The sequence below is a fragment of the Pavona decussata genome, unplaced genomic scaffold, assembly GCF_977016875.1.
Source record: "Pavona decussata unplaced genomic scaffold, jaPavDecu1.1 SCAFFOLD_233, whole genome shotgun sequence".
Classification (NCBI taxonomy): Eukaryota; Metazoa; Cnidaria; class Anthozoa; order Scleractinia; family Agariciidae; genus Pavona; species Pavona decussata.
Window position 1 is genome coordinate 4,343,750 of NW_028145638.1, and position 18,659 is coordinate 4,362,408.

An 18,659-nucleotide genomic window follows, 5' to 3' on the forward strand; every position below is an offset into this window, starting at 1 on the left:
GGAATTTCTGCGATTCCATTTGATTTTGCCGGCCCAGAATTTTCCATTTTCTTTCCTCCGAATAGAACGCGCCCAATACGTGAATGCCTTCTTTAAAAAAAACAAAAACAAAAACAAAAACAGAAGTACAAAAGAATAACACAATTTTTACAGCACTTAGAACTCTATTTTCACATCATTTCTTAATATACAATATTCGTGCATGTTCGTTAATTCCTCTCTCTAACAAACGAAATTCTGAACCCAGGTAGGTATAATCTATTACATTCATTTAACTAATACTTTTATCCATTTTCACTGAATTTCTCAGTACTATCACGTTATAATGTATTAATATCATCCCAATGTACTATACATCATTAGGTTTTACATGCAAGCTAACTAGGCAAGCTTCAGTCTTGAACGAGTTTGAGAACTAATGGTGATCAAATGAGAAGGCATGAGTCCAAATTCAGGTTACTCTCGTGCATTTCCATTGACTCTCAACGAACATTTGAGCCCGCTCAAATTTTCCTAAGAGTCCATCAGAAATGAAACTGGTACAGAATCTGTACGAAACTGTAGAGAGTCGTTTCGTCCTTCAAGGCGCTCTCGTTGAACCGACCTGATTACAATACTTGTATACGAGAAAACTCAAACAAACTCTCATCCTTAATCTTCCTCTTCTCATTTGCTCCCAGTCAGGGAACGCTTAACGACGAACTACATTCAACAGCGAGTCCAGCTCAACACTATACGTACGATCCAGTCGTATATAACTTTTTCCACAAACTAATTCTTTTCAAAATATCGAAATGAGCGTTCCCTTATCCCAAACTAGTATCAAGAGATGTACTCCCTCGAGCAAATCCTTTTATAAGGCATCGTCATTTTTAATACAGTGATATGACTTTCTTAATAATTATTTTATAATTAATATTATTCCAGCTGAAGTTTCAAAATGTTCTCAAACAACTACTTTGTCTTTAATAGTTAATAAAAAATCTAAATAAGTTGGCGGTTTGTGCAAGCAGCGCGACATTTTAATGTAGCTGGGTTTGACGCCATCAAGCATTTACAATCTTGGACAGTTGATATGAAAAATAGAGACCACCCCTCCCCTCATGGAAAAAATTATGGAAAAAATGGCGCGTTTTGGGGCGCTTGCGGTTTTAGCGCGAATTCATCACTGATATCGGCGGGGGGTTCATTTTTCTTTTTATTCTGTCCAAGATTGTAGGCTATCCTGGTTCCAAAGGCATTAACTGCGCGCAAACTCAAGACAACGAAGCCAAATTAGAGCCCCAAGGTGTGTCCTTCCTTGCCGGATAGATCAGTGTTACGCACAACACTAGACGTGGTGCGCCAAATGTTGCACTTGTGTCCATACCTTTTGGCATGCCTTTTGTATTTGCGCTGCTGATTGGTCGTCCTTTCACTGACCGTTCGCGCGCGATAAAGCTCTAGTACATCTTAGCTGATCTAGACATAGTATTCATCGTTGAGGTGAGGTTCTTGCAAACCAAACGTCTGAACATTTGGACGTTTTTGTGCGACGGCATCTTCATCTTTCAAGTTTTGAATAAAGTCCGCATTCTCATAAATGTGTACCTCTGTTGGCGCAGCGCTGTCTTCGAGATCATCCACTGCATCATCATCATCATCATCATCATCATCATCATCATCTTCGAGAGCCTCATTGGACAACTGTGATAACCGAGGATTCCTTTGAACAGTACTGTCTGCTGATTGTATATCCTCCTCTCTGGGACTCGGTGAATTGTCTGCCACCAAGGGCACCTTCTCTTCTTTTTCACTTGAGTACTCCACAGAGGGACACTGTTCAAGAGTTCCCTTATCACTGTCACCTCTTTCTAACGTAGCAAAGCTACCGGTTGGGATGTCAAGGTCTGTCAAACTATTACGGCGTTCGCTATCCAAATCTTCCTTGTTATCAGGATCTGATATTTCCGAAACCACGTCTATAGGTCGTGCATACCCCGAGCTTGTTTGTGAGATAATGCTATCTCTACCACTGTCAGGCAAAAGTTCCAAGTAAGTGTGAGTGCTCGCTCGCTTTAAATCTTCATTCTCTCTAAGATCATCTCTTAAATCCTTACAAGTGCCTATACTAGAACCGGAATCCTCTTTCTCGAAAACGTCTTCACTACAGTTGCTTCCTTCACCAACCGAGGATCGTATAACCAGTCCAGGGATTTGACTTATTCTGACCGAGGCATATGGTGAAGTTGGGTCTTCAGATTCTACGATACTAGATGATGCCCCACTATCTCTTTTGTCACTGTCACGATTCGAACTCCGCAGACCACTTCCACTGAGCAAGCTTCCTGTTTTGGATATTTCATCGTCACTTACACTGGCGTATGGATTTTCATCGTTCAAATCACCATCCAATGGTCCATCGATATCAATAGGACTTCCTGATCTAGTACTGACCTTACTTTGAGAGCTTAATCTTCCACTGGTTTCATCACCATGACTCGAGGGTTTTTCATCGCTGGTCACACTTGCGTATGACGGTTCCTTCTCGTTATTGTTATCACTCTGGCTGCTGTGAACGCTTGCGTATGAATGATAAATGTCAACGTCGTAGGCTGTCCAGTTGATATCCCTCAGCAGGAGAAGCGTGTCCAGGGACTTTGAATGTCTGTGACACAAATTCGACTTTCTAACATGGCCCATATCAAAAGTCGCTGATTTATCCAAATGGTCGATAGACCCCTTTCTCACTGGTGGCGGTACAGGGGGCTGAGTTCCAGTGACTATCTTGTTGAACGTTCCTCCAAAGCTCGACGACTTCACCAGTAAAGGGTGTGCTCGTATAGACGCTGGTTTCTGATAACAAGGAAAAGTTTTGCCTTTTCCCTTGTGATGTGGCACGGCTTCAAAAAAACGAAGACGATCGAGGCTCTTTGAGAAGCGCTTGCTTGGAGCTGGAGGGAGCGGTCTGTTCTGAAATAAGTTTGATACACTCTTCGTTTTGGAACCAAGGGTGAAAGTTCTTATCTCTCTTACAAAGTCCTCTGGAGAGGACGATCCGTTGAGCTTCGGTGAGTCCACTTTCCTTAAGTTTTGACTGGATAATATGACGGTGGGTAGGGTGTGGCCATTGATGTTCCTGGCTTCACGCAAATCCCCTGCAAGGTAGAATGTCCACCAGCAGTGATAAGTGTTCAGTTATTCTTAAAGAGATACACAGCTATAATTACAGTTCAATACAATGTTTAGCTTACAGATAAGGAGAACCTCAACAAGTATCAAACCAGACATCACATCAATAGTAATCGGTAAGGATAATTTACATTCCTGAGCTTAAAGTTCAGGGAATGCAAAAGACATTATAATCAATCAGATGTGTATAAACTTCTAACACTTACACAACTAGAAAATACGCTATTTTCACCAGGCAAGAGATTTTGTTCATCATTGATCAATGACCGTCCAAAATTGCAGATTTTTGTGTTTTCATACTTTCATCTGTAAATTTTGACAAGGTTGACATAGAATATATGGAAATGTAAACTCCTTCCCAGGTATGGTCAGCACTCTATTTGCAGGAAAAATACTATAGTAACTGTTTGTGCCCCAATATAGGCCACATTCATTTCTTAAAACCCTGTTAAGCTCCTTTTTTCTTCCAAACAATGTGGTAGAGAGAATCTGTAGGTATTCATTACAGTAAATATAATGAAGGGGAGAATCTTTGCTTTCTGTAGCCTCTCCAGGCAAGTGACTGGATGCGTGTGGGAGAGGGAAGAAGAAGTAAGTGTGTGCTTCCCAATTTTATCATGATTGCATGCTAGATGTCAAAACTATCATCCACATTAATGTGAGTTTTTCGTTTTTTGACAGATAGATGGAGATAGATACGATAAACACGGAAGAAACAAACAACCAGATAGATAAAACAAACACGGAAGAAGCAAAAACGTTTCCTTGTGTACCTTCACTTAGGGTGCTACTGACTTCATCATTGACTGAGCTGTAGATATGATCTCTTCTGCCAGTCCTTGGCAGTGTGTTGTCTTCGACCTCACGTTTGTCCTTCTTTCTTTGTCTTTTAGTTTTAGTAAACTTCACAGCTTCCTCTCGTTCATCAGTTTTGGGTGCAACCCGCTTGGTGCCAATGTAAACCCGCTGATGTCCCAATGAGTCTAACGGAATCTCATAGATTTGCAGCTCTGGAGTACCAGGCTCATGGTCAGCTATGAAAATAAACAGTGTGTATATGAGCAGCAATGCATTTAATACTGTTTTACTGGTAACACTTGATTATGAGTGGTTTGGTGCAAGAGGAAGTTAAGGACCGTGCCTTCTAATACCAAAGTATTTTTGCGTGGGTTACGACTATGCGGAAAAATCAGATCTTAACAAGAGCTTCTGGAATCCCCCCCCCTCCCCCCCCAAAAAAAAAAAAAAATTGGGGGTAACCACACATTTTTTAGAGATAATTAAGCAACAATAACAATTACGTTTTTTTAGAACAATTATTGTTGTAAAAAAACGTAAAATACAAAGCGATGTATGGCGTTTTTTTTTTCTTTTTTTTTTTTAATTGAAGCTTTATTATCTCTGAAAAATGCATGGTTACCCCCAATTTTCTTTTTGGATACCAAGATCACTTGCTAAATTCTAATTTCTCGGCATAGTTTTAACTGTGCAAAAATATCCCTGTAAGGAGACACCACCCATAGGAACCCGAGTATCTCCAGATGCACAGAATGCGATGCGCAGTGGCAAAAGTAGGCACCCTCCTTAAGTGATATTACCTCAAGCTCCACACTTCAAGATGAACCTGGAAAACATTTTGATGATATAGGCAACTGTTATGAGATTTAACAATACAGCATTAATAAATTCTTACACTTATTAATTACCTGCTAAATTATCAAGGAGAAACTCAGATTCCCTATAAAGAACAAAAAGTGAAAAAAATTATACCACCTGATGGAATATCTGTGACTACTTATACAAAACATTTGTTGTTAAAAGGCATTAAGCCATTATGCCTGACTAGCTCCTTTGTTAACCCTTTCAGCCCTAATATCAACATACAAGTACATATTCTCTTCACTGTCCTCCATACATTTCTTATGCTACTAGTTGAGAGATTTTGTCTAAAAATCAAGGCATTTCATCATTGGTGATCATTTCCTTTATTCTCCTGACTTAAATGTTTAATCAAGCAGTGGCATTGTAAGGAGAAATTAGATATTGGTTACCTTGTGAAAGCAGGGCTTAGGTCAAGCTCATTATCATCCCAAACCATATATGAACCATGGTTTTTCCTGCATAACAAAGAAAGAAGTGAAAAGCCAATGAATTTAGCAAACCACAGGAAAACACTTTTACTTTTAACTTTATTTTAAGTGTCAATGTAACTATCTAACACACCACACTAACTGAGGACACTCTCCATATTGAATTGTCTGTCTTATCTGTTGTCTGATTGAGGAACTAACTCTGTTAAAAATTCCACACCAATATAAATATAATACCAGGGAGATATGCATAATGTTTAATTTACTTAGAACTACCAGGAAAGAAGCTGAGGCACCACCCAGAGCTACACCAGGGTGGGTCTGCATGTAGGGGGTCATTGCTACAGAACGTTAGACAGTGTTCCTCAGACAGTGATATGTAGTATGTATCAAATTTCTGGAAAACATCATCTTGGATTTTCTTAGGCTACCAGTCTGAGTTACAACACTGTCACAATAGGAGTGGAGGGGGACAGGGGGGCGGGAGCCCGGGAGAATAGGGGGCGGGAGGGGTACGGGAGATGGGAGAGGAAAGGGCGGGAGACGGGAGTTCTAAGAGGACGGGAAGCGGGAGAGCAATACAAAACGGTGAATTTCTTTACTTATTAATTCGTTAGAATACTATCAAAAAAAGAACTAAACAATGTTGTGCAATGTTATTTGTCTTCCATTTAGCGTCCTCCGAGGCTTTACACAATATTTTATATCCGAGGGCACACGAAAATTCGTGCTCAGGCGATAAACAGGGTTACTTCCGGTGAAACTGTAAACCCTTTCATTGTGTTACGTCATAGCTTATGAAATGTCAAGCGTGGCATGTGTACACATGTGTGAGTGCCGCGCAAGTTTTTAGAAGTCTCAAAAGAGGTGAGCAAGGCGAACAAGAACGCGTCTTGTAAATTTAGTATCAGAGATTCAATGTCGTGTCCATTTTGGTAGTTCTTAGTATTTTTCAGTGCGGTAGTGAGAAATCTGGGGCATGGACGACCTCTCCCAATGACCGTCAATCGGACCGTGCTAAAGATTTTGCTGCATGGTGTATGGGAATTTACGCCGGAATGCTGTTTCAATGAGCACGTGGAGAGTGCGGAGTGGTTCGTTTCACGACACCGTTTTTCGTTTGGACAAGGCAAAATCGATTCCTATTACAATAGGCAGCCAAACAGCATGGGAAGCAATCAGGAACGACTTTATAGAAAAGGGGAGTAGGATTAGGAGTAGGAGGAGATCAGTGCAGCCTCCTCAGCACTTTGATGAAGACTTCTTTTTGATGAACAGTTTGTCCGGACTATTTTGCATTTAATGCAGTAATTCTTTCCTCAGAGCAGTAGAACCGAGCTTAGAATTCACCACCAGTAACCCAGAGATTTAAACCTTGGATTGAAAGTAGGTCCTAAAGTTTCATTTTACCTTTTCCCGAACTAAAAGCAATTTTTTCACCCAGTTTTAGGGAGTAAGGATATCGAGAAAGATATCAAGATTATAATTAGTGCATCAAGTAAACGCAATGGATCCGCAATAAGGCCCCGAGAATTAGGGAGATGTACCGAACTCTAAACTGGGGTGTTTGGCTGCCAGCTCGCCATGTCCTACTTCCCTGTTTGAATTACATGATCCCAACAAATGAATAATTAAGAAATGCAACAACTATTACACTGCACGATGGACAAGACTGTTGTCACTGAAAGAATGGTTAAACCGTCAAACATTACGAACATGTTAGTCAAAAATTAAATACAAACAGCGGTGATAAACATAATAAACTTGCGAATTTTAGCTTGACGTAGCATATGAAACGTCAAGTTACATAAAATGCGCAAGTTTATTATGTTTATCACCGCTGCTTGTATTTTATTTCTGATCAAGCTACGATGGCTCAAGAACAAAAGTCTTTATGTTAGTCAAAACTTCATTAACTCAGAGTACAAAACCTATCAATAACGTTATTCAAAATATATATATAGTAAAAAATGAATAATGAAAGGCGTACGAATGGTACGTCCTGGTACAGCTTTGTGACTAATATGGGTCTTGAAGCCTTATAATTTACTCGGGGACGGGAGAAACGCGAAAAAGGGCGGGAGGCGGGAGGCAAAGGTACGGGAGGCGGGAGGTTCTGACCCCCCTGTCCCCCCCCACATAGGAGGCAGTACTAGTAACATGACTGCTCAGTAGACCATTAAGAGTGAAATAACCAGGGTATCGTTAATGTTTACTGGCCTTGAAATAGAACACCAGCATTGATTTTTGTCACTGTGGCCTAAAAAGGGAAATGGATAGAGTAAGGTTAGAATTCTGAGCCCTAGGCTGTATGACCACACCCAAAATTCTGTGAGTACCCAACCCACAGCCTCCCAGGTCAAGCTAATTATTTTAACCCTCCACTTCTATTGCAGACTATATCACTGACTATGCATGTACCCAAAGTTTAGATCATTATACAGTATGTGGTTAAAACCTACCATCTGTCAACTCTTGTGTAAAGGAAGACCAGCACAGCACCAACAATGAGGATCACACCAACAGCAATGATGATGTACACCCAGAATGGAAGATCATCTGAAGACAGTTAAAAAACAATAATTTAATACTGATGATCAGACTAGAAATACAGTATGACAGCTTGAAACAGCCCAATAAAGCTTGTGTCAAACACTTAGCCTACTTTAAATGAATGAATCTTATTTACACATTATATTTTAAGTGCCAATTAAAATATAAAAATGCTTATGTCTAAAACACAAAAATTAAAAGAAGCGGGATAATACAACATTACGATTTATACTGTCTGGTACACTGTAAACTTGTACAAAGAAAAAATGAAAATTATGATTAGCTTTCTAAAGTAGCTTTCTAAGGTAAAGCCAGCAGGCCAGACAAAAGTTTCTTAGAGAATTAGGATTCAAGCAAATTTAAATGTCTCATTTCCTCAGGGATCTGATTCCATAGTTGAGCACTAGTATAGCAAAAATTCTGTCATGGATCTAGGTAAAGCATGTAAGCAAAAGACCTAAATAGAAAGGTGGAATTGTACATTAAATGTTTATGTGACAAATGGTTAAGGTGCTAAATAAGGTGGGCCCATTATTATCTACTAGAAACACAAGGCTTGAAAACATAGCCAGTAATAGCCTTATCACAGGTATCACCTTGCTGTAATACAAGTCAAAGAAAATTAAGTAAAGCTTTAATAACAGGAAGCTTTAAGTAACAGTATAACAGAGGTGTTGTTGGGTGGGTCAAGGGCTGGACAGATCAGATGTGGATAAAAAAACAAATTATCAAGATGTTAACATACCATTTCTGCATTTAATGCCCTAAACTAATGTTGTAAACTTTAAGCATATATTAATTAAATCGCATTGAATTGTTTATTATGAAAAAAGAGACAGTTTACCCATACAATCTCACACAGTGTTACCTGTATCCTACACACTCTTTGATTTGTATACTAATAAAATTAAATAAATATTATTTTACTCTAACTCTCAAACTTCCTTGAACAAATATTATTTGCACGTTGCCTTAAATATAATTTTAAAATCTATTCCATAATTTACCTTTTTCGTCCCCTTCGTTTCCAACAACAAGTGGTACACTACTGTTTGGTTCATTTGACTGCAGGGCACCAATTCCTTCTGTTGGCAATGCAGCAGTAGAGGGACCTGTTGCACTCTTCCCTGTCTCTTTATCAATTCCAGCTTCTGTTTTTCCTCCACGCAGGTGAGCAGAAGGCACATGGGTAGAATTTACAGCACCAGTGCCAGAATTGGTGATAGCTGTCATATTTGTGGGCATAAGCTGATTACTTACACCATTACTTGCCGTAGGATTTGTTACATTGTTTAGCGATACTGACGAATTACCTGCACCTGAAAGAAAAATACAAAATTGCAATGAAAGAAATATTGGGTCAAAAAGGTAAATGAATGCTTAAGGCTAATTAATTTACATGCACACCAATCTATTGGCCCGATTAGTTGGTTTAATTATGTGGGCTGGCAAAAATGTTTGTTGGCCGATTTCTTTTAAGTCTGTTTATGTAGCACAAGGTGAAAATCAGCCCAATTAAATAAATCTGTAGCAAGTGCAATAGATTTTTATACAATGGGGTAGTTTTCATCTGCTCACTCATTTTCTTTGTTGCATTGGGCCAAATCGGCCCGATTAATAATTATTAATTGGTACGCGTACATTAGTCTTCATAAGTTAAGGTTTGCTCCTTGCCCTTTCCCATTCACTTGCCATGTTAACACTTTCCACCTCATTCTGCATTTAAGGAGTCTGTTTACAAGCGGCAAAGTTACTGGCACACTGAACTTTACTGAATATTAAATGAAGTTGTATACAGCCAAAGCATCTTTGATCTCTTTCTGGGATCTTTAAAAATCTTCAGCAATCTTTTGGTAATATCAGTAAATAGTTGGAACATTCAAATGACCTTCATTTGTACAAATTTTGAATCAAAAGGTATCCAGGTATCCACAGGACACCACTTGTCAAAAAAAATTTAGTGAAAATTCACTTAATCTTTTAAATACTCTTTGGTGGAGATGTGCCAATAAGAGAAAAAACAATTCACTGTCTGCCTGTCCAAGGTTTTTAATTGCCCTGGACTATTGGATTTAAAGAAAAACTAAGTCCTAGCAGGCCATCATTGGAAATTTACAGAGAAGCTTTCAAAACATATTGTTGAGAGTCTGAGAGGAGGCAGTGTTGTGGAATGGTTTATCTAGTATCTTATTTGAAATCCAGAGGTCCTGGGTTGATATCCCACTTTACACAACTAAACTGGAGTTATAATATTTTCACAGTCGTGCTGAGTTCAAACTTCCTTGGTGCTGTTTATAAACTATGGCCAACTGTATAGTTTGCCTCCACACAGGATCAAAGGGAGAATTCAAAATTTGTAAGCGAAATTATACCAACGATAACGATAACGATACTTTATTTAATGTGGGATTTACGCTTAGCTTAATCAGCTAGTTTATAGGTAATCCACGGCCAAGTATATACTAAAAATTAGAAACTAAAAAATGAACAACAATTCATGGTATAAAAACTACTAAATAAATACTACCAAATAATTATTCAAAAATATTTGAATTAATTCCTTGAAATTTTGCAAAGTTTGAATTCTTGGCCCCAATAGCTGTTTAGCATCATTTTGTAATTTCTTATTCTTGGCAGTTTTTTCAAGAAAATTTTCAAAAAATAACTACCTAATGTACCATGCTCATTTAAAATCCATATGAACAAATAAACATCATATTGTTTTTCCCGTTTTCCTCATTAATTCATAATTTGTCACAATTCAACAATTTCCCATGAAATTGACAAAAAGAGCATTTTGTTTGTTTCACCCACGACTTGTTAAAAACAGACTTATTTTTGCGGTGAATTCTATTGCGCTCTTTTCAGATTATTAAAACTAAAAATATTGTAAACTTGCGGTTAACATAACATGGCTTTTGGTTTAATTCTGCTGAGCAAGCAGGTATTATTAATTTCTAGAAATAAAACTCGTTAAGACATAATATTTTCAGATTTTAACATCTTTGGAAAACGAAAAAGGAAGTCTTCGTGAGGTGGATTTTGTCGGACGTGCCACAAGGAACTAAAGACCGGAAAAACAGTGGACAACTTGGAACTCAGCCAGCCGCAAATAAAAAAATTTAATTGAAAAACTCACTGCGAGAAGAAATCGTACTTCAAACGGTTCTGAACGTTCAACTTTACAACTGCAGCCCAAGAAATGATTCGATCTATACGCACAACATAGGAAATAACATCATAAGTAGCCTTGATATCCGCAACTTTGCTGAAAGTTGATAAACAATGTTCCTTTCAAATGAATGTACAAGCCTCTGTATTAAGTGTACCTAATCACACTTCATTTTTAATATTTTCTTTTTTTGAAAGAAATGTAGTCTTCGATTTGCGAAACGTAAAGCACATCTTCCGTACTTTACGGAGCTAAACCGGTAGGATTGGAATATCAATTATATACAGACGAAGGCAAGCTAAGCTTTAATTGTATATTGCTAAGCTAAGCAGGTAGGTACGGTACAGTCCAACTGTTACTAAAATCGCACCTCATATTTCAATAAATGAATAGAATTTAGAATTGTTTTGGTGGTATGTGTCCACTTGTTTTTACACACAGAGGCCCCAAATTTGAACATAGCTCACTTCCCACCTCTTGGTAATATTGACAAATGGTAGAGCCACAAGACATCAACAATTTTGTGATCGTCGCCCTCTTCCGACACAATGTTGAATCTTTACACAAACAGCTGATAAGAATCACGAATAATCGCCTGCTTTCAAGAGCTAAGAGCACCAAAAACAAGTTCTTACCTTCAACAATTAAAAGCTTCCATAGCAAAAACAGCTGAACAACAGCGAAGTGAAAAGCCGTGGCCGCCATAACGATTGACAGTCAATTACTGGGATATAAGCTTAAGATTTCCGAAGGTTCAAAACCGCACGTTCCTCGGGTTCTGACGATTTCCAACGTGAAGAAGGCTTGAATTCAACCATATTGAAAAGGAATCATCCCAACAGAAAACGATTAAATGAAATTACTTCTGTAATGTACCGTGGAAAATCTGCTAAAATAGACCTGGCGACAAAGTTGTCACGACCGACCAATGATGGGAAAAGTCTCAATTTACTCGTCGGGGAGGTATGCGGTTTAGCGCTTTCAAGATTCAGCTTCTTCAGTTTTCCGCCATTTCACTGAATCTGTTCCCATCGACCTGCTAACACGGTGTAGGAATGTAGTGTTGTCTTCACTCGTGTTTATTTCAAACTGACGACTGACATGGCCTAAACAATCGCCAATGGACACATGATCTGTTCTCTGACCGGAAACAGTACAAAAACTCCCCCAGCCAGGGCCTTCGGGGCTCGGGAAACAAATATGTGACGTATTTCCGGGCAACCATCCACCTAACTGAAACGAGCCGGTTTGCAATATTGTAACCTGTCTTCAGATAGCATGTTTATATCTTGGTAAAAATAGATTGCTAAAACCTTTGCCATATAAATCATTTGAACAGCATTTTCGTTTTCAAAACACTTTTTTTGCGTGTTTTTGAGGACAATTAAAATAATCAGCGTTGTCAAGAAATTCCGCTGGTCAAAATGTTCGCACCCTCGACTTGTAAATACCAAAACCAAAATGGCGGAAATTTCATGAAATGTTCAATGAAAGAGTACCTACTACTCTGCTTTGAGGTCTTCCCAGGTTAAAGATAAAGGATAAATGCTTCTCTAATAATGAAGAAACAGTTTTATCGCGTGAAGCAGCTAGCTGATCAGAGGGTTGGAAGGTAAATAGCTCGCTTCATTAACATACAGACATTTTCTGAACGGAAGTTAACAATTAATAACCTTTCAGCTTTCATTTGAATGAAAATGTATATCCATCGATTAAAGTATTATGTGAAATCCCTCACAATATAAAGTAATAATTGTTTGTGTTTATTATAGAGCGGAGAAGACCGAAATCTTAACCGATGATCTGCAGCAAGTGAGTAAAACTACATCGATTATATATATAAGCTTACAAAGACTTAACTTGGGTAGTTGGCTCGAAGTTAATCTTTCACATTGTAAATAACGGATTAAAATCGAAATTAAATAGAATTTCAATTTGTCAGTTTTGACAACAGGTAAGTGAAAGCCTCTTCGCACTTAATTATTATGCCACATTACTATTAACTTGTTACAATTTCGGAATTATAGCTTCCGTCGTATATATATTTTAGAGGTCGCGTCGAGGAATGGGGGAGCGGCCGAGTTTCCTTTCCCTCAGGGTAATGCAAAGCAATTATACATACAATACCGAAGTAGATGTTCTTTCTACGAGAAAATGAAAACAGTGGAATGAATTAGTTATGGTAAAGCATCACTTACATACGGTACATAAAAATATTTTTTTCATAGGAAGTGGTTTTATTTGTGGAAGGAGGGTTGGTGTGTTTTGGTATACTGTTGCTGCATCAAGTTTTATATTTTTGTAGGATTTCTTTCCCTGTGTTTAACCTATGAGACAAAAGAAATCATTTTAATGTTTGATCTTATGCAAATGTATGCATTCTATTATTTATTTCTTGTACACATGATCCTAAGAAGCCAGGTTGCAGTTTACTGTATGTGCTGTTTTTCATACGCAGAGGAAGAAAACTGTGTGGATGAAAATATGAATAGGATTGTTGAACACTCAGAATGAAAAACTATGGAATAGAGAAACCACAAAACTAAGTGTTCCTGTATTGATGTCACAGCCCCACTATACTATCCCCAGTCTCCTGTCTCGCACGGTGTTGAATGCAACCAGAAGTCACTGAAATTTGTTGTTTTTATATGCCTCAAATGCAGGGAAGAAAAATTGATAAGGAATTTTTGTTTTCAAATTTAATCATAGAACAACATTAATTAATATTTGATCAAGCAAATAAAAAATTCTATCATAATTTATTTAAATTTAGTAAGGGTTAGGTATGAATGACAGTGCTTTTGACATGACAGTTCTAAAGAGCAATAGAATGACTGTCCAAAATATATATATTAAAAAAATACTGGTCATTTGTCTAATAATTGTTGGTCACCAAGTGAATAATTATTAAAGAAATTAAGTGAATGTAAAATTAAGTATCAAGAAAATATGGCCAAGAGTTATTGCAAGGAAGGCAAATATTTATTCTTAGGATTTAACAAATTATTTTATTTTTATGAAATTTATCTTTAGGTAGAAAAGACAGTTGATAAGATTAAACATGCATGTCAAACAACCAACAAGAGGCTAGCTGCTTCAATGCAAGGAACTGGGATGGACTTAGAGAAAAGACTGGTGAGAAGTGCTATGAATCTTAACCCTTTAATCCCTAATACCAAGGAGCAAATTCTCCTATCTTGCCATCATACTTTTCCTATAGAATTATTGGGAAGAAGTTATTAAAATATCAAGACCTCAGGGTTGACCTCAGGGTTGAATAAGCTTTGATATTACTAGGAGATGTTTGATGCTGATCACTGTTAGGGCTTAAAGGGTTAAAAAAAATCCTCATCATTGTTATCTATTTAATCTTTATCTCAATCCCACAAAAAAGTTATCAGAATCACACCACCTCCCCATCCCCGCAAACAAATGTCCTCACAAAATGTTATTACCCCCCCCCCCCCCCCGATAAAAGTCATAACATAAAAGTGTTCTTTATATGGATTGTTCTGTGGTTATTAGAAGACACTCCAAGAATAGATATGACTTTTTGGTCAGTTTCAGAGTCACTAATTCATTGACAGTTAAAAAATCTTTAAATCACAAATTTTACACTCACCCCCCCCCCCCCCCTCCAAAAAAAAAACCCTCCCCTTGATTTTCCTTCCTTGGGAACCAGTACCATGTGTTTGTCTGAGGTATATTACATTTTACCTCCTAGACTCAAACATTGTACATCAGTACAGGTATAAGACTTTTGAAAGTGTTGATTCCCTTCATAACAATTCAGTTGACTTTCACAAGTTGTAATACTGTCAGTGGCATATTTCAAACACATTTTTATCTTCCAACAATAATTGTTTTGTTTCTCATATGAGGTATATCAGAGTTTACCCATCTATAAAGTCATAGGCAGTGTGTTTGAAATATGTCACAATTTAAGATAAAATGTTTCTAATCTTGAAGTAAATCCCAGTGGACATGCTTGGGATCAAATGTCCAGGGTAATCAAGTATTTTTGTTTGAGAAAAAAAGATGGCAGTATTTGAGACACCTATATTACTACACTCTTGTACACATTTATAAACTTGCAAGTAAATGCAATATAACTGTAATTACTGTGTAGCTCAATGCACACAATGTATCACTCAGAGTCCTGAATATCTGTTGTAGGCTATGTTATTCATCAAGTCGTCATATTTGCGAGGCGCGGATGATATTGCTATGCTGTGGCCTCAGATGCGATCTGAGCTTATGGTAATCACATAACCATTTAGATCTATCAACATGCACCTACATCGACAAACAATAATTAAAAACTCTTTTAATACTGTAAAAGCTCTGTTGAGTCCCTGGGGAACTTCATTAATATTTGTTTTCACTAGGCCACAGGAATTGGGGGCTTGGTAGAGAGAAAGGTGGGGGGGGGGGGGGGGGCTGGGGGGTCTGTTAAGCAAAACTCAGATTAGCTTTTTGAAAATTCTACCTCTGTCAAAACTAAAACATAGAGCTATTGGATTGTGCATCATAATTTTTTTAAGCTATGCCATTTTTACCATATGCCGCATTTATTTAATAAATCTGCACATTGAAGACCAAGTTTTCTCAAGGACAAATTGACTGTTGTTTTGACCATCAGTGGTACTCCTAAGTTTTGAAGTCCTTTTTGTTTGTTTCTTTGTTTGCTTTTTTGGAAGGGGGAGGGGGGGGGGGGGGGCTAAGGGCGAGCAGCTTAAAAGAGAGGGATGACTTTGTTAATTTATAGCAAGTCTGACCTCAAGTCAGGGTGCTAAATAGAGCTTTTATGGTATATCTTAACTCTTCAAATTCTGCCAAAAATGAGTATTTTCAAATCCAATAATTGCTAAATCATTTGAAACAAATTCTTAAACAGCACAGTACAACAGAATGAGCATAATCATACACAATTTTCATTTTATATAATTTAGTTTCATCTCTTAACCATTTCCCCAACCAAATTTTATAATTATAAATTCTTGCAACTTTTCATTTCTTTTGTTTGTCTCACTCTCTCTTTTTGTTTGCGTAACTCCATTTTCTCTTTGCTGTAAAACTGAAGAGAGCTTAATTAAAAAAAAATATAATTAAATTTTTAATTAGCTGTACATGTTTAATCCCTCTGTTGTATGCTTTGCTAAGAGAAAAGGCTTTTAAAATTACTTCAATTAACTTAATACAAGACAGCTTGAATGACTAATATAAATCTCTAGCTGATCAGGCAGGCAATAACTATTGAATTTTTTTCAGGCTTTCTTTTCACAACTGCTTAAGTTGCGTACAAACTGCGAGGATCTTTCTTCTATTTGAGATAACTATAAATTGCCATTGGCAATTTTATTGATGTAAAGTAATACCTTATTTGTGAAAGTTAACTGTAAATTATTGTCTCCTAAGAATAAAACAACTCTGCAGTTTAAAGTATTACCATAAGAGGCAAATTAGGCCAGAAATTGTTACTGCTAACAGCTGTTAAAACGTTAATGAATTCTTTATTGTTAATTATTCTGCATCTGTCATCTACAGCATAGCAATTATCAGCAGGGCTCCAGACTAATGATAGCCAACGTAGTAGCTACAGACTGGTAAAAATTCAGTTTTTACTGGTAGGTTTGTGTTCTCACTAGTCATTTTGGCTGGTAAAATTGAAAAGTGCTGGACAGAAGACAAAGGTGAAAATTATTTAATAATCACAAAAGCAAATCAAGAGAACAGGACCTACGTTCAGATGCTTTTTGTTCTGCATGCCTAGAGTTACTAACAGCTTTTTTATAGAAAGGTCGACTTCAAATTTCAATATTGCAAATTATGCAATTTGCATATACAGTGAAAAACCTTTAAATTACAGATGTGGAAGATTTTTCGTAATAAATTTATTACACATGTAATAAAAAATGTCTGACCTCCCTCTACCACCCCTCCCCCCCCCCTCCCCCTCCTTTTCGGCATAAAACAAATTAGTGGAACTATGGCGAGTGAAAATTTTGTTTTGGCTAGTGAAATAAGACTAGTATTACTAGCCACTGGTGAGCTAAAAGTTGGTCTCGAGCTCTGTATCATGAGGCATCCATGCAGCTTGTTCTTATTAATAACTAATATTCAGTCTTGCATTTACCTGATACTTATTAGTAATTATAATACTTTTATTGGTAAATTCAGTGTGACCTGTAGCTGATACTTTTCAGTGTAGTTAATTATTTGAATGGGCTACTTATTCAACATTCCATTTTAGATTTTCACACTAGTCTTTTAACCATTAATTTAAGCTTCTTTTTGCTTTGCTGAGTAAAGGTGGAGCAACTACACCATTTATACACAGGGAAATAAGGCACATCTTAATGCATACATGTAAGATGGCAGCTGTATTTCAGATAGGGTGCAAAGTCGCCCATTTATGAAGTCAAACATGGCTGACATAAGGGACAGATTACTTGTACAAATAATCATAAATTTAGAAGGATATATCTATGCTGAACAATCAATGTCTAAACATGGGAAAGTTTCTCTTAGTGTTACAATGTGCTTCTATGGTGGATCTTTATGCACATCTTAATTAAAAGGGCCCAAATTCAAAATTGACTATATATAAAAAAAATTGCAAATTCCATTTTCTTGTTTAAAATAATACTGAAAACAAAGAGCATCTGGTACAGGAAAGTACTGCTCAGTAGTTACTTTGTAATGAATGGTCACACTTAAGGATTTCATCTTCAAACTCAACAGTTTAAACCACATGTGACTTGAGATACGGTTTTAGTAGTGAAAGAGGGAAACGTCATGGAGGAGAGTGCCATGGTGGGGCTGGCAGGGCAATGGAAAATTAAGCTCTTCAGTGGCCTGTTCCATTAAGCCAAAATTTTTTTTCATCCTGTTGAAATGCAAACGGTATGTGCAGATCAGACGGAAACTTTCTGGAACTGAAACGGACAACCATTGGATGTACTCTACTTTTTTCCATTCCAACCAGTTTGAATGGAAATTACCGTTCCATTAATTTTTTTGCACAAAATTTCTATTTTTGTTTTGTTTTCTTCCTGCGCCATCATTATGCCGTTATGAGGTTTTGATCACCCAATGAGATTGCAAGTTTGGAATGACTGGAAAGAAAGTGGCCTTTCCATTTAACATGTAAAGTTTTTGCAATTTCCAACCAAAACTTTTGGCTAAATGGAAAGGGTCCCAGACCTACTTCCCTACTTTTTTTTGTCTAGTAAACAAACTACAGTAGCTGCTACACATAAGACTATCCTGTGTTACATGTACCTCATACCAATAGTTCTTGTATTACGTCCTGTGGTTTATTGTTTTAGAGAAAGCTCCACCAGACTGCTTTAGCTACAAGCATGTTGGAATCAGGCCAGCAGTTGGGAGAGGGTTCTCTTTTGGGGTAAGAGACAAAAGAGTATCAGTTAAAGCCTGTATTGAAATAAAATTATTGGGTTCATCCAGTTCCTCCTTTCTTAGGCAAAAACACACAAGAAAAATAATAAAATATTATTAATAATTTTTTGAAGGGTTTAATGCAAGAAGGGAATACACTGTACACTGTAAGTCATTTTTTGGCCAAATTAAAAGCTTTTAATAATAGTTATGCCCTTGTGGCAGCAAACTCTTCAATATTTTTATCATTAATAACTTACAGTTTTTTGTTG

General features: G+C 37.3%; 2 protein-coding genes across 4 annotated transcripts in view; one reads left to right on the top strand and one right to left on the bottom strand.

Annotated features, from left to right (window-relative positions):
• Positions 1 to 144: 144 nt before the first annotated feature.
• LOC146458506 (uncharacterized) lies at positions 145 to 18,376 on the bottom strand. Of its 2 annotated transcripts, none has more exons than XM_085091003.1 (7): positions 18,278 to 18,376; positions 8,822 to 9,133; positions 7,724 to 7,820; positions 5,223 to 5,288; positions 4,878 to 4,909; positions 3,945 to 4,205; positions 145 to 3,137 (listed from the first exon to the last, which is right to left on the bottom strand). In XM_085091003.1, the coding sequence occupies exons 2-7, from the start codon at positions 9,057 to 9,059 to the stop codon at positions 1,462 to 1,464; spliced, it is 2,370 nt and encodes a 789-aa protein (XP_084947129.1). In that variant the 5' UTR covers positions 9,060 to 9,133; positions 18,278 to 18,376; the 3' UTR covers positions 145 to 1,461. The 2 variants fall into 2 exon arrangements, with proteins under 2 accessions (XP_084947129.1, XP_084947128.1); XM_085091002.1 differs by lacking the exon at positions 18,278 to 18,376 and adding an exon at positions 11,622 to 12,125.
• LOC146458507 (rho GTPase-activating protein 44-like) overlaps positions 12,410 to 18,659 on the top strand; it is a 22,146-nt gene continuing 15,896 nt past the window's right edge. Inside the window, exons 1-5 of one of the 2 annotated variants that reach the window (XM_085091004.1) lie at positions 12,410 to 12,598; positions 12,759 to 12,798; positions 14,020 to 14,121; positions 15,163 to 15,246; positions 18,318 to 18,394. In XM_085091004.1, the coding sequence (XP_084947130.1) occupies positions 12,546 to 12,598; positions 12,759 to 12,798; positions 14,020 to 14,121; positions 15,163 to 15,246; positions 18,318 to 18,394 (356 nt within the window). In that variant the 5' untranslated portion in view covers positions 12,410 to 12,545. The remainder of the gene's footprint in view (positions 12,599 to 12,758; positions 12,799 to 14,019; positions 14,122 to 15,162; positions 15,247 to 18,317; positions 18,395 to 18,659) is intronic. The other variant, XM_085091005.1, reaches the window with a different exon arrangement.

Coding starts and splice junctions, on each gene's coding strand:
- LOC146458506 (XM_085091002.1), bottom strand. CDS start 11,691: ATGGCGGCCACGGCTTTTCACTTCGCTGTTGTTCAGCTGTTTTTGCTA. Junction 7,821..8,821: donor AAACGAAGGGGACGAAAAAG/GTAAATTATGGA, acceptor AACTGTCTTCAG/ATGATCTTCCATTCTGGGTG. Junction 5,289..7,723: donor TACACAAGAGTTGACAGATG/GTAGGTTTTAAC, acceptor TTTGTTATGCAG/GAAAAACCATGGTTCATATA.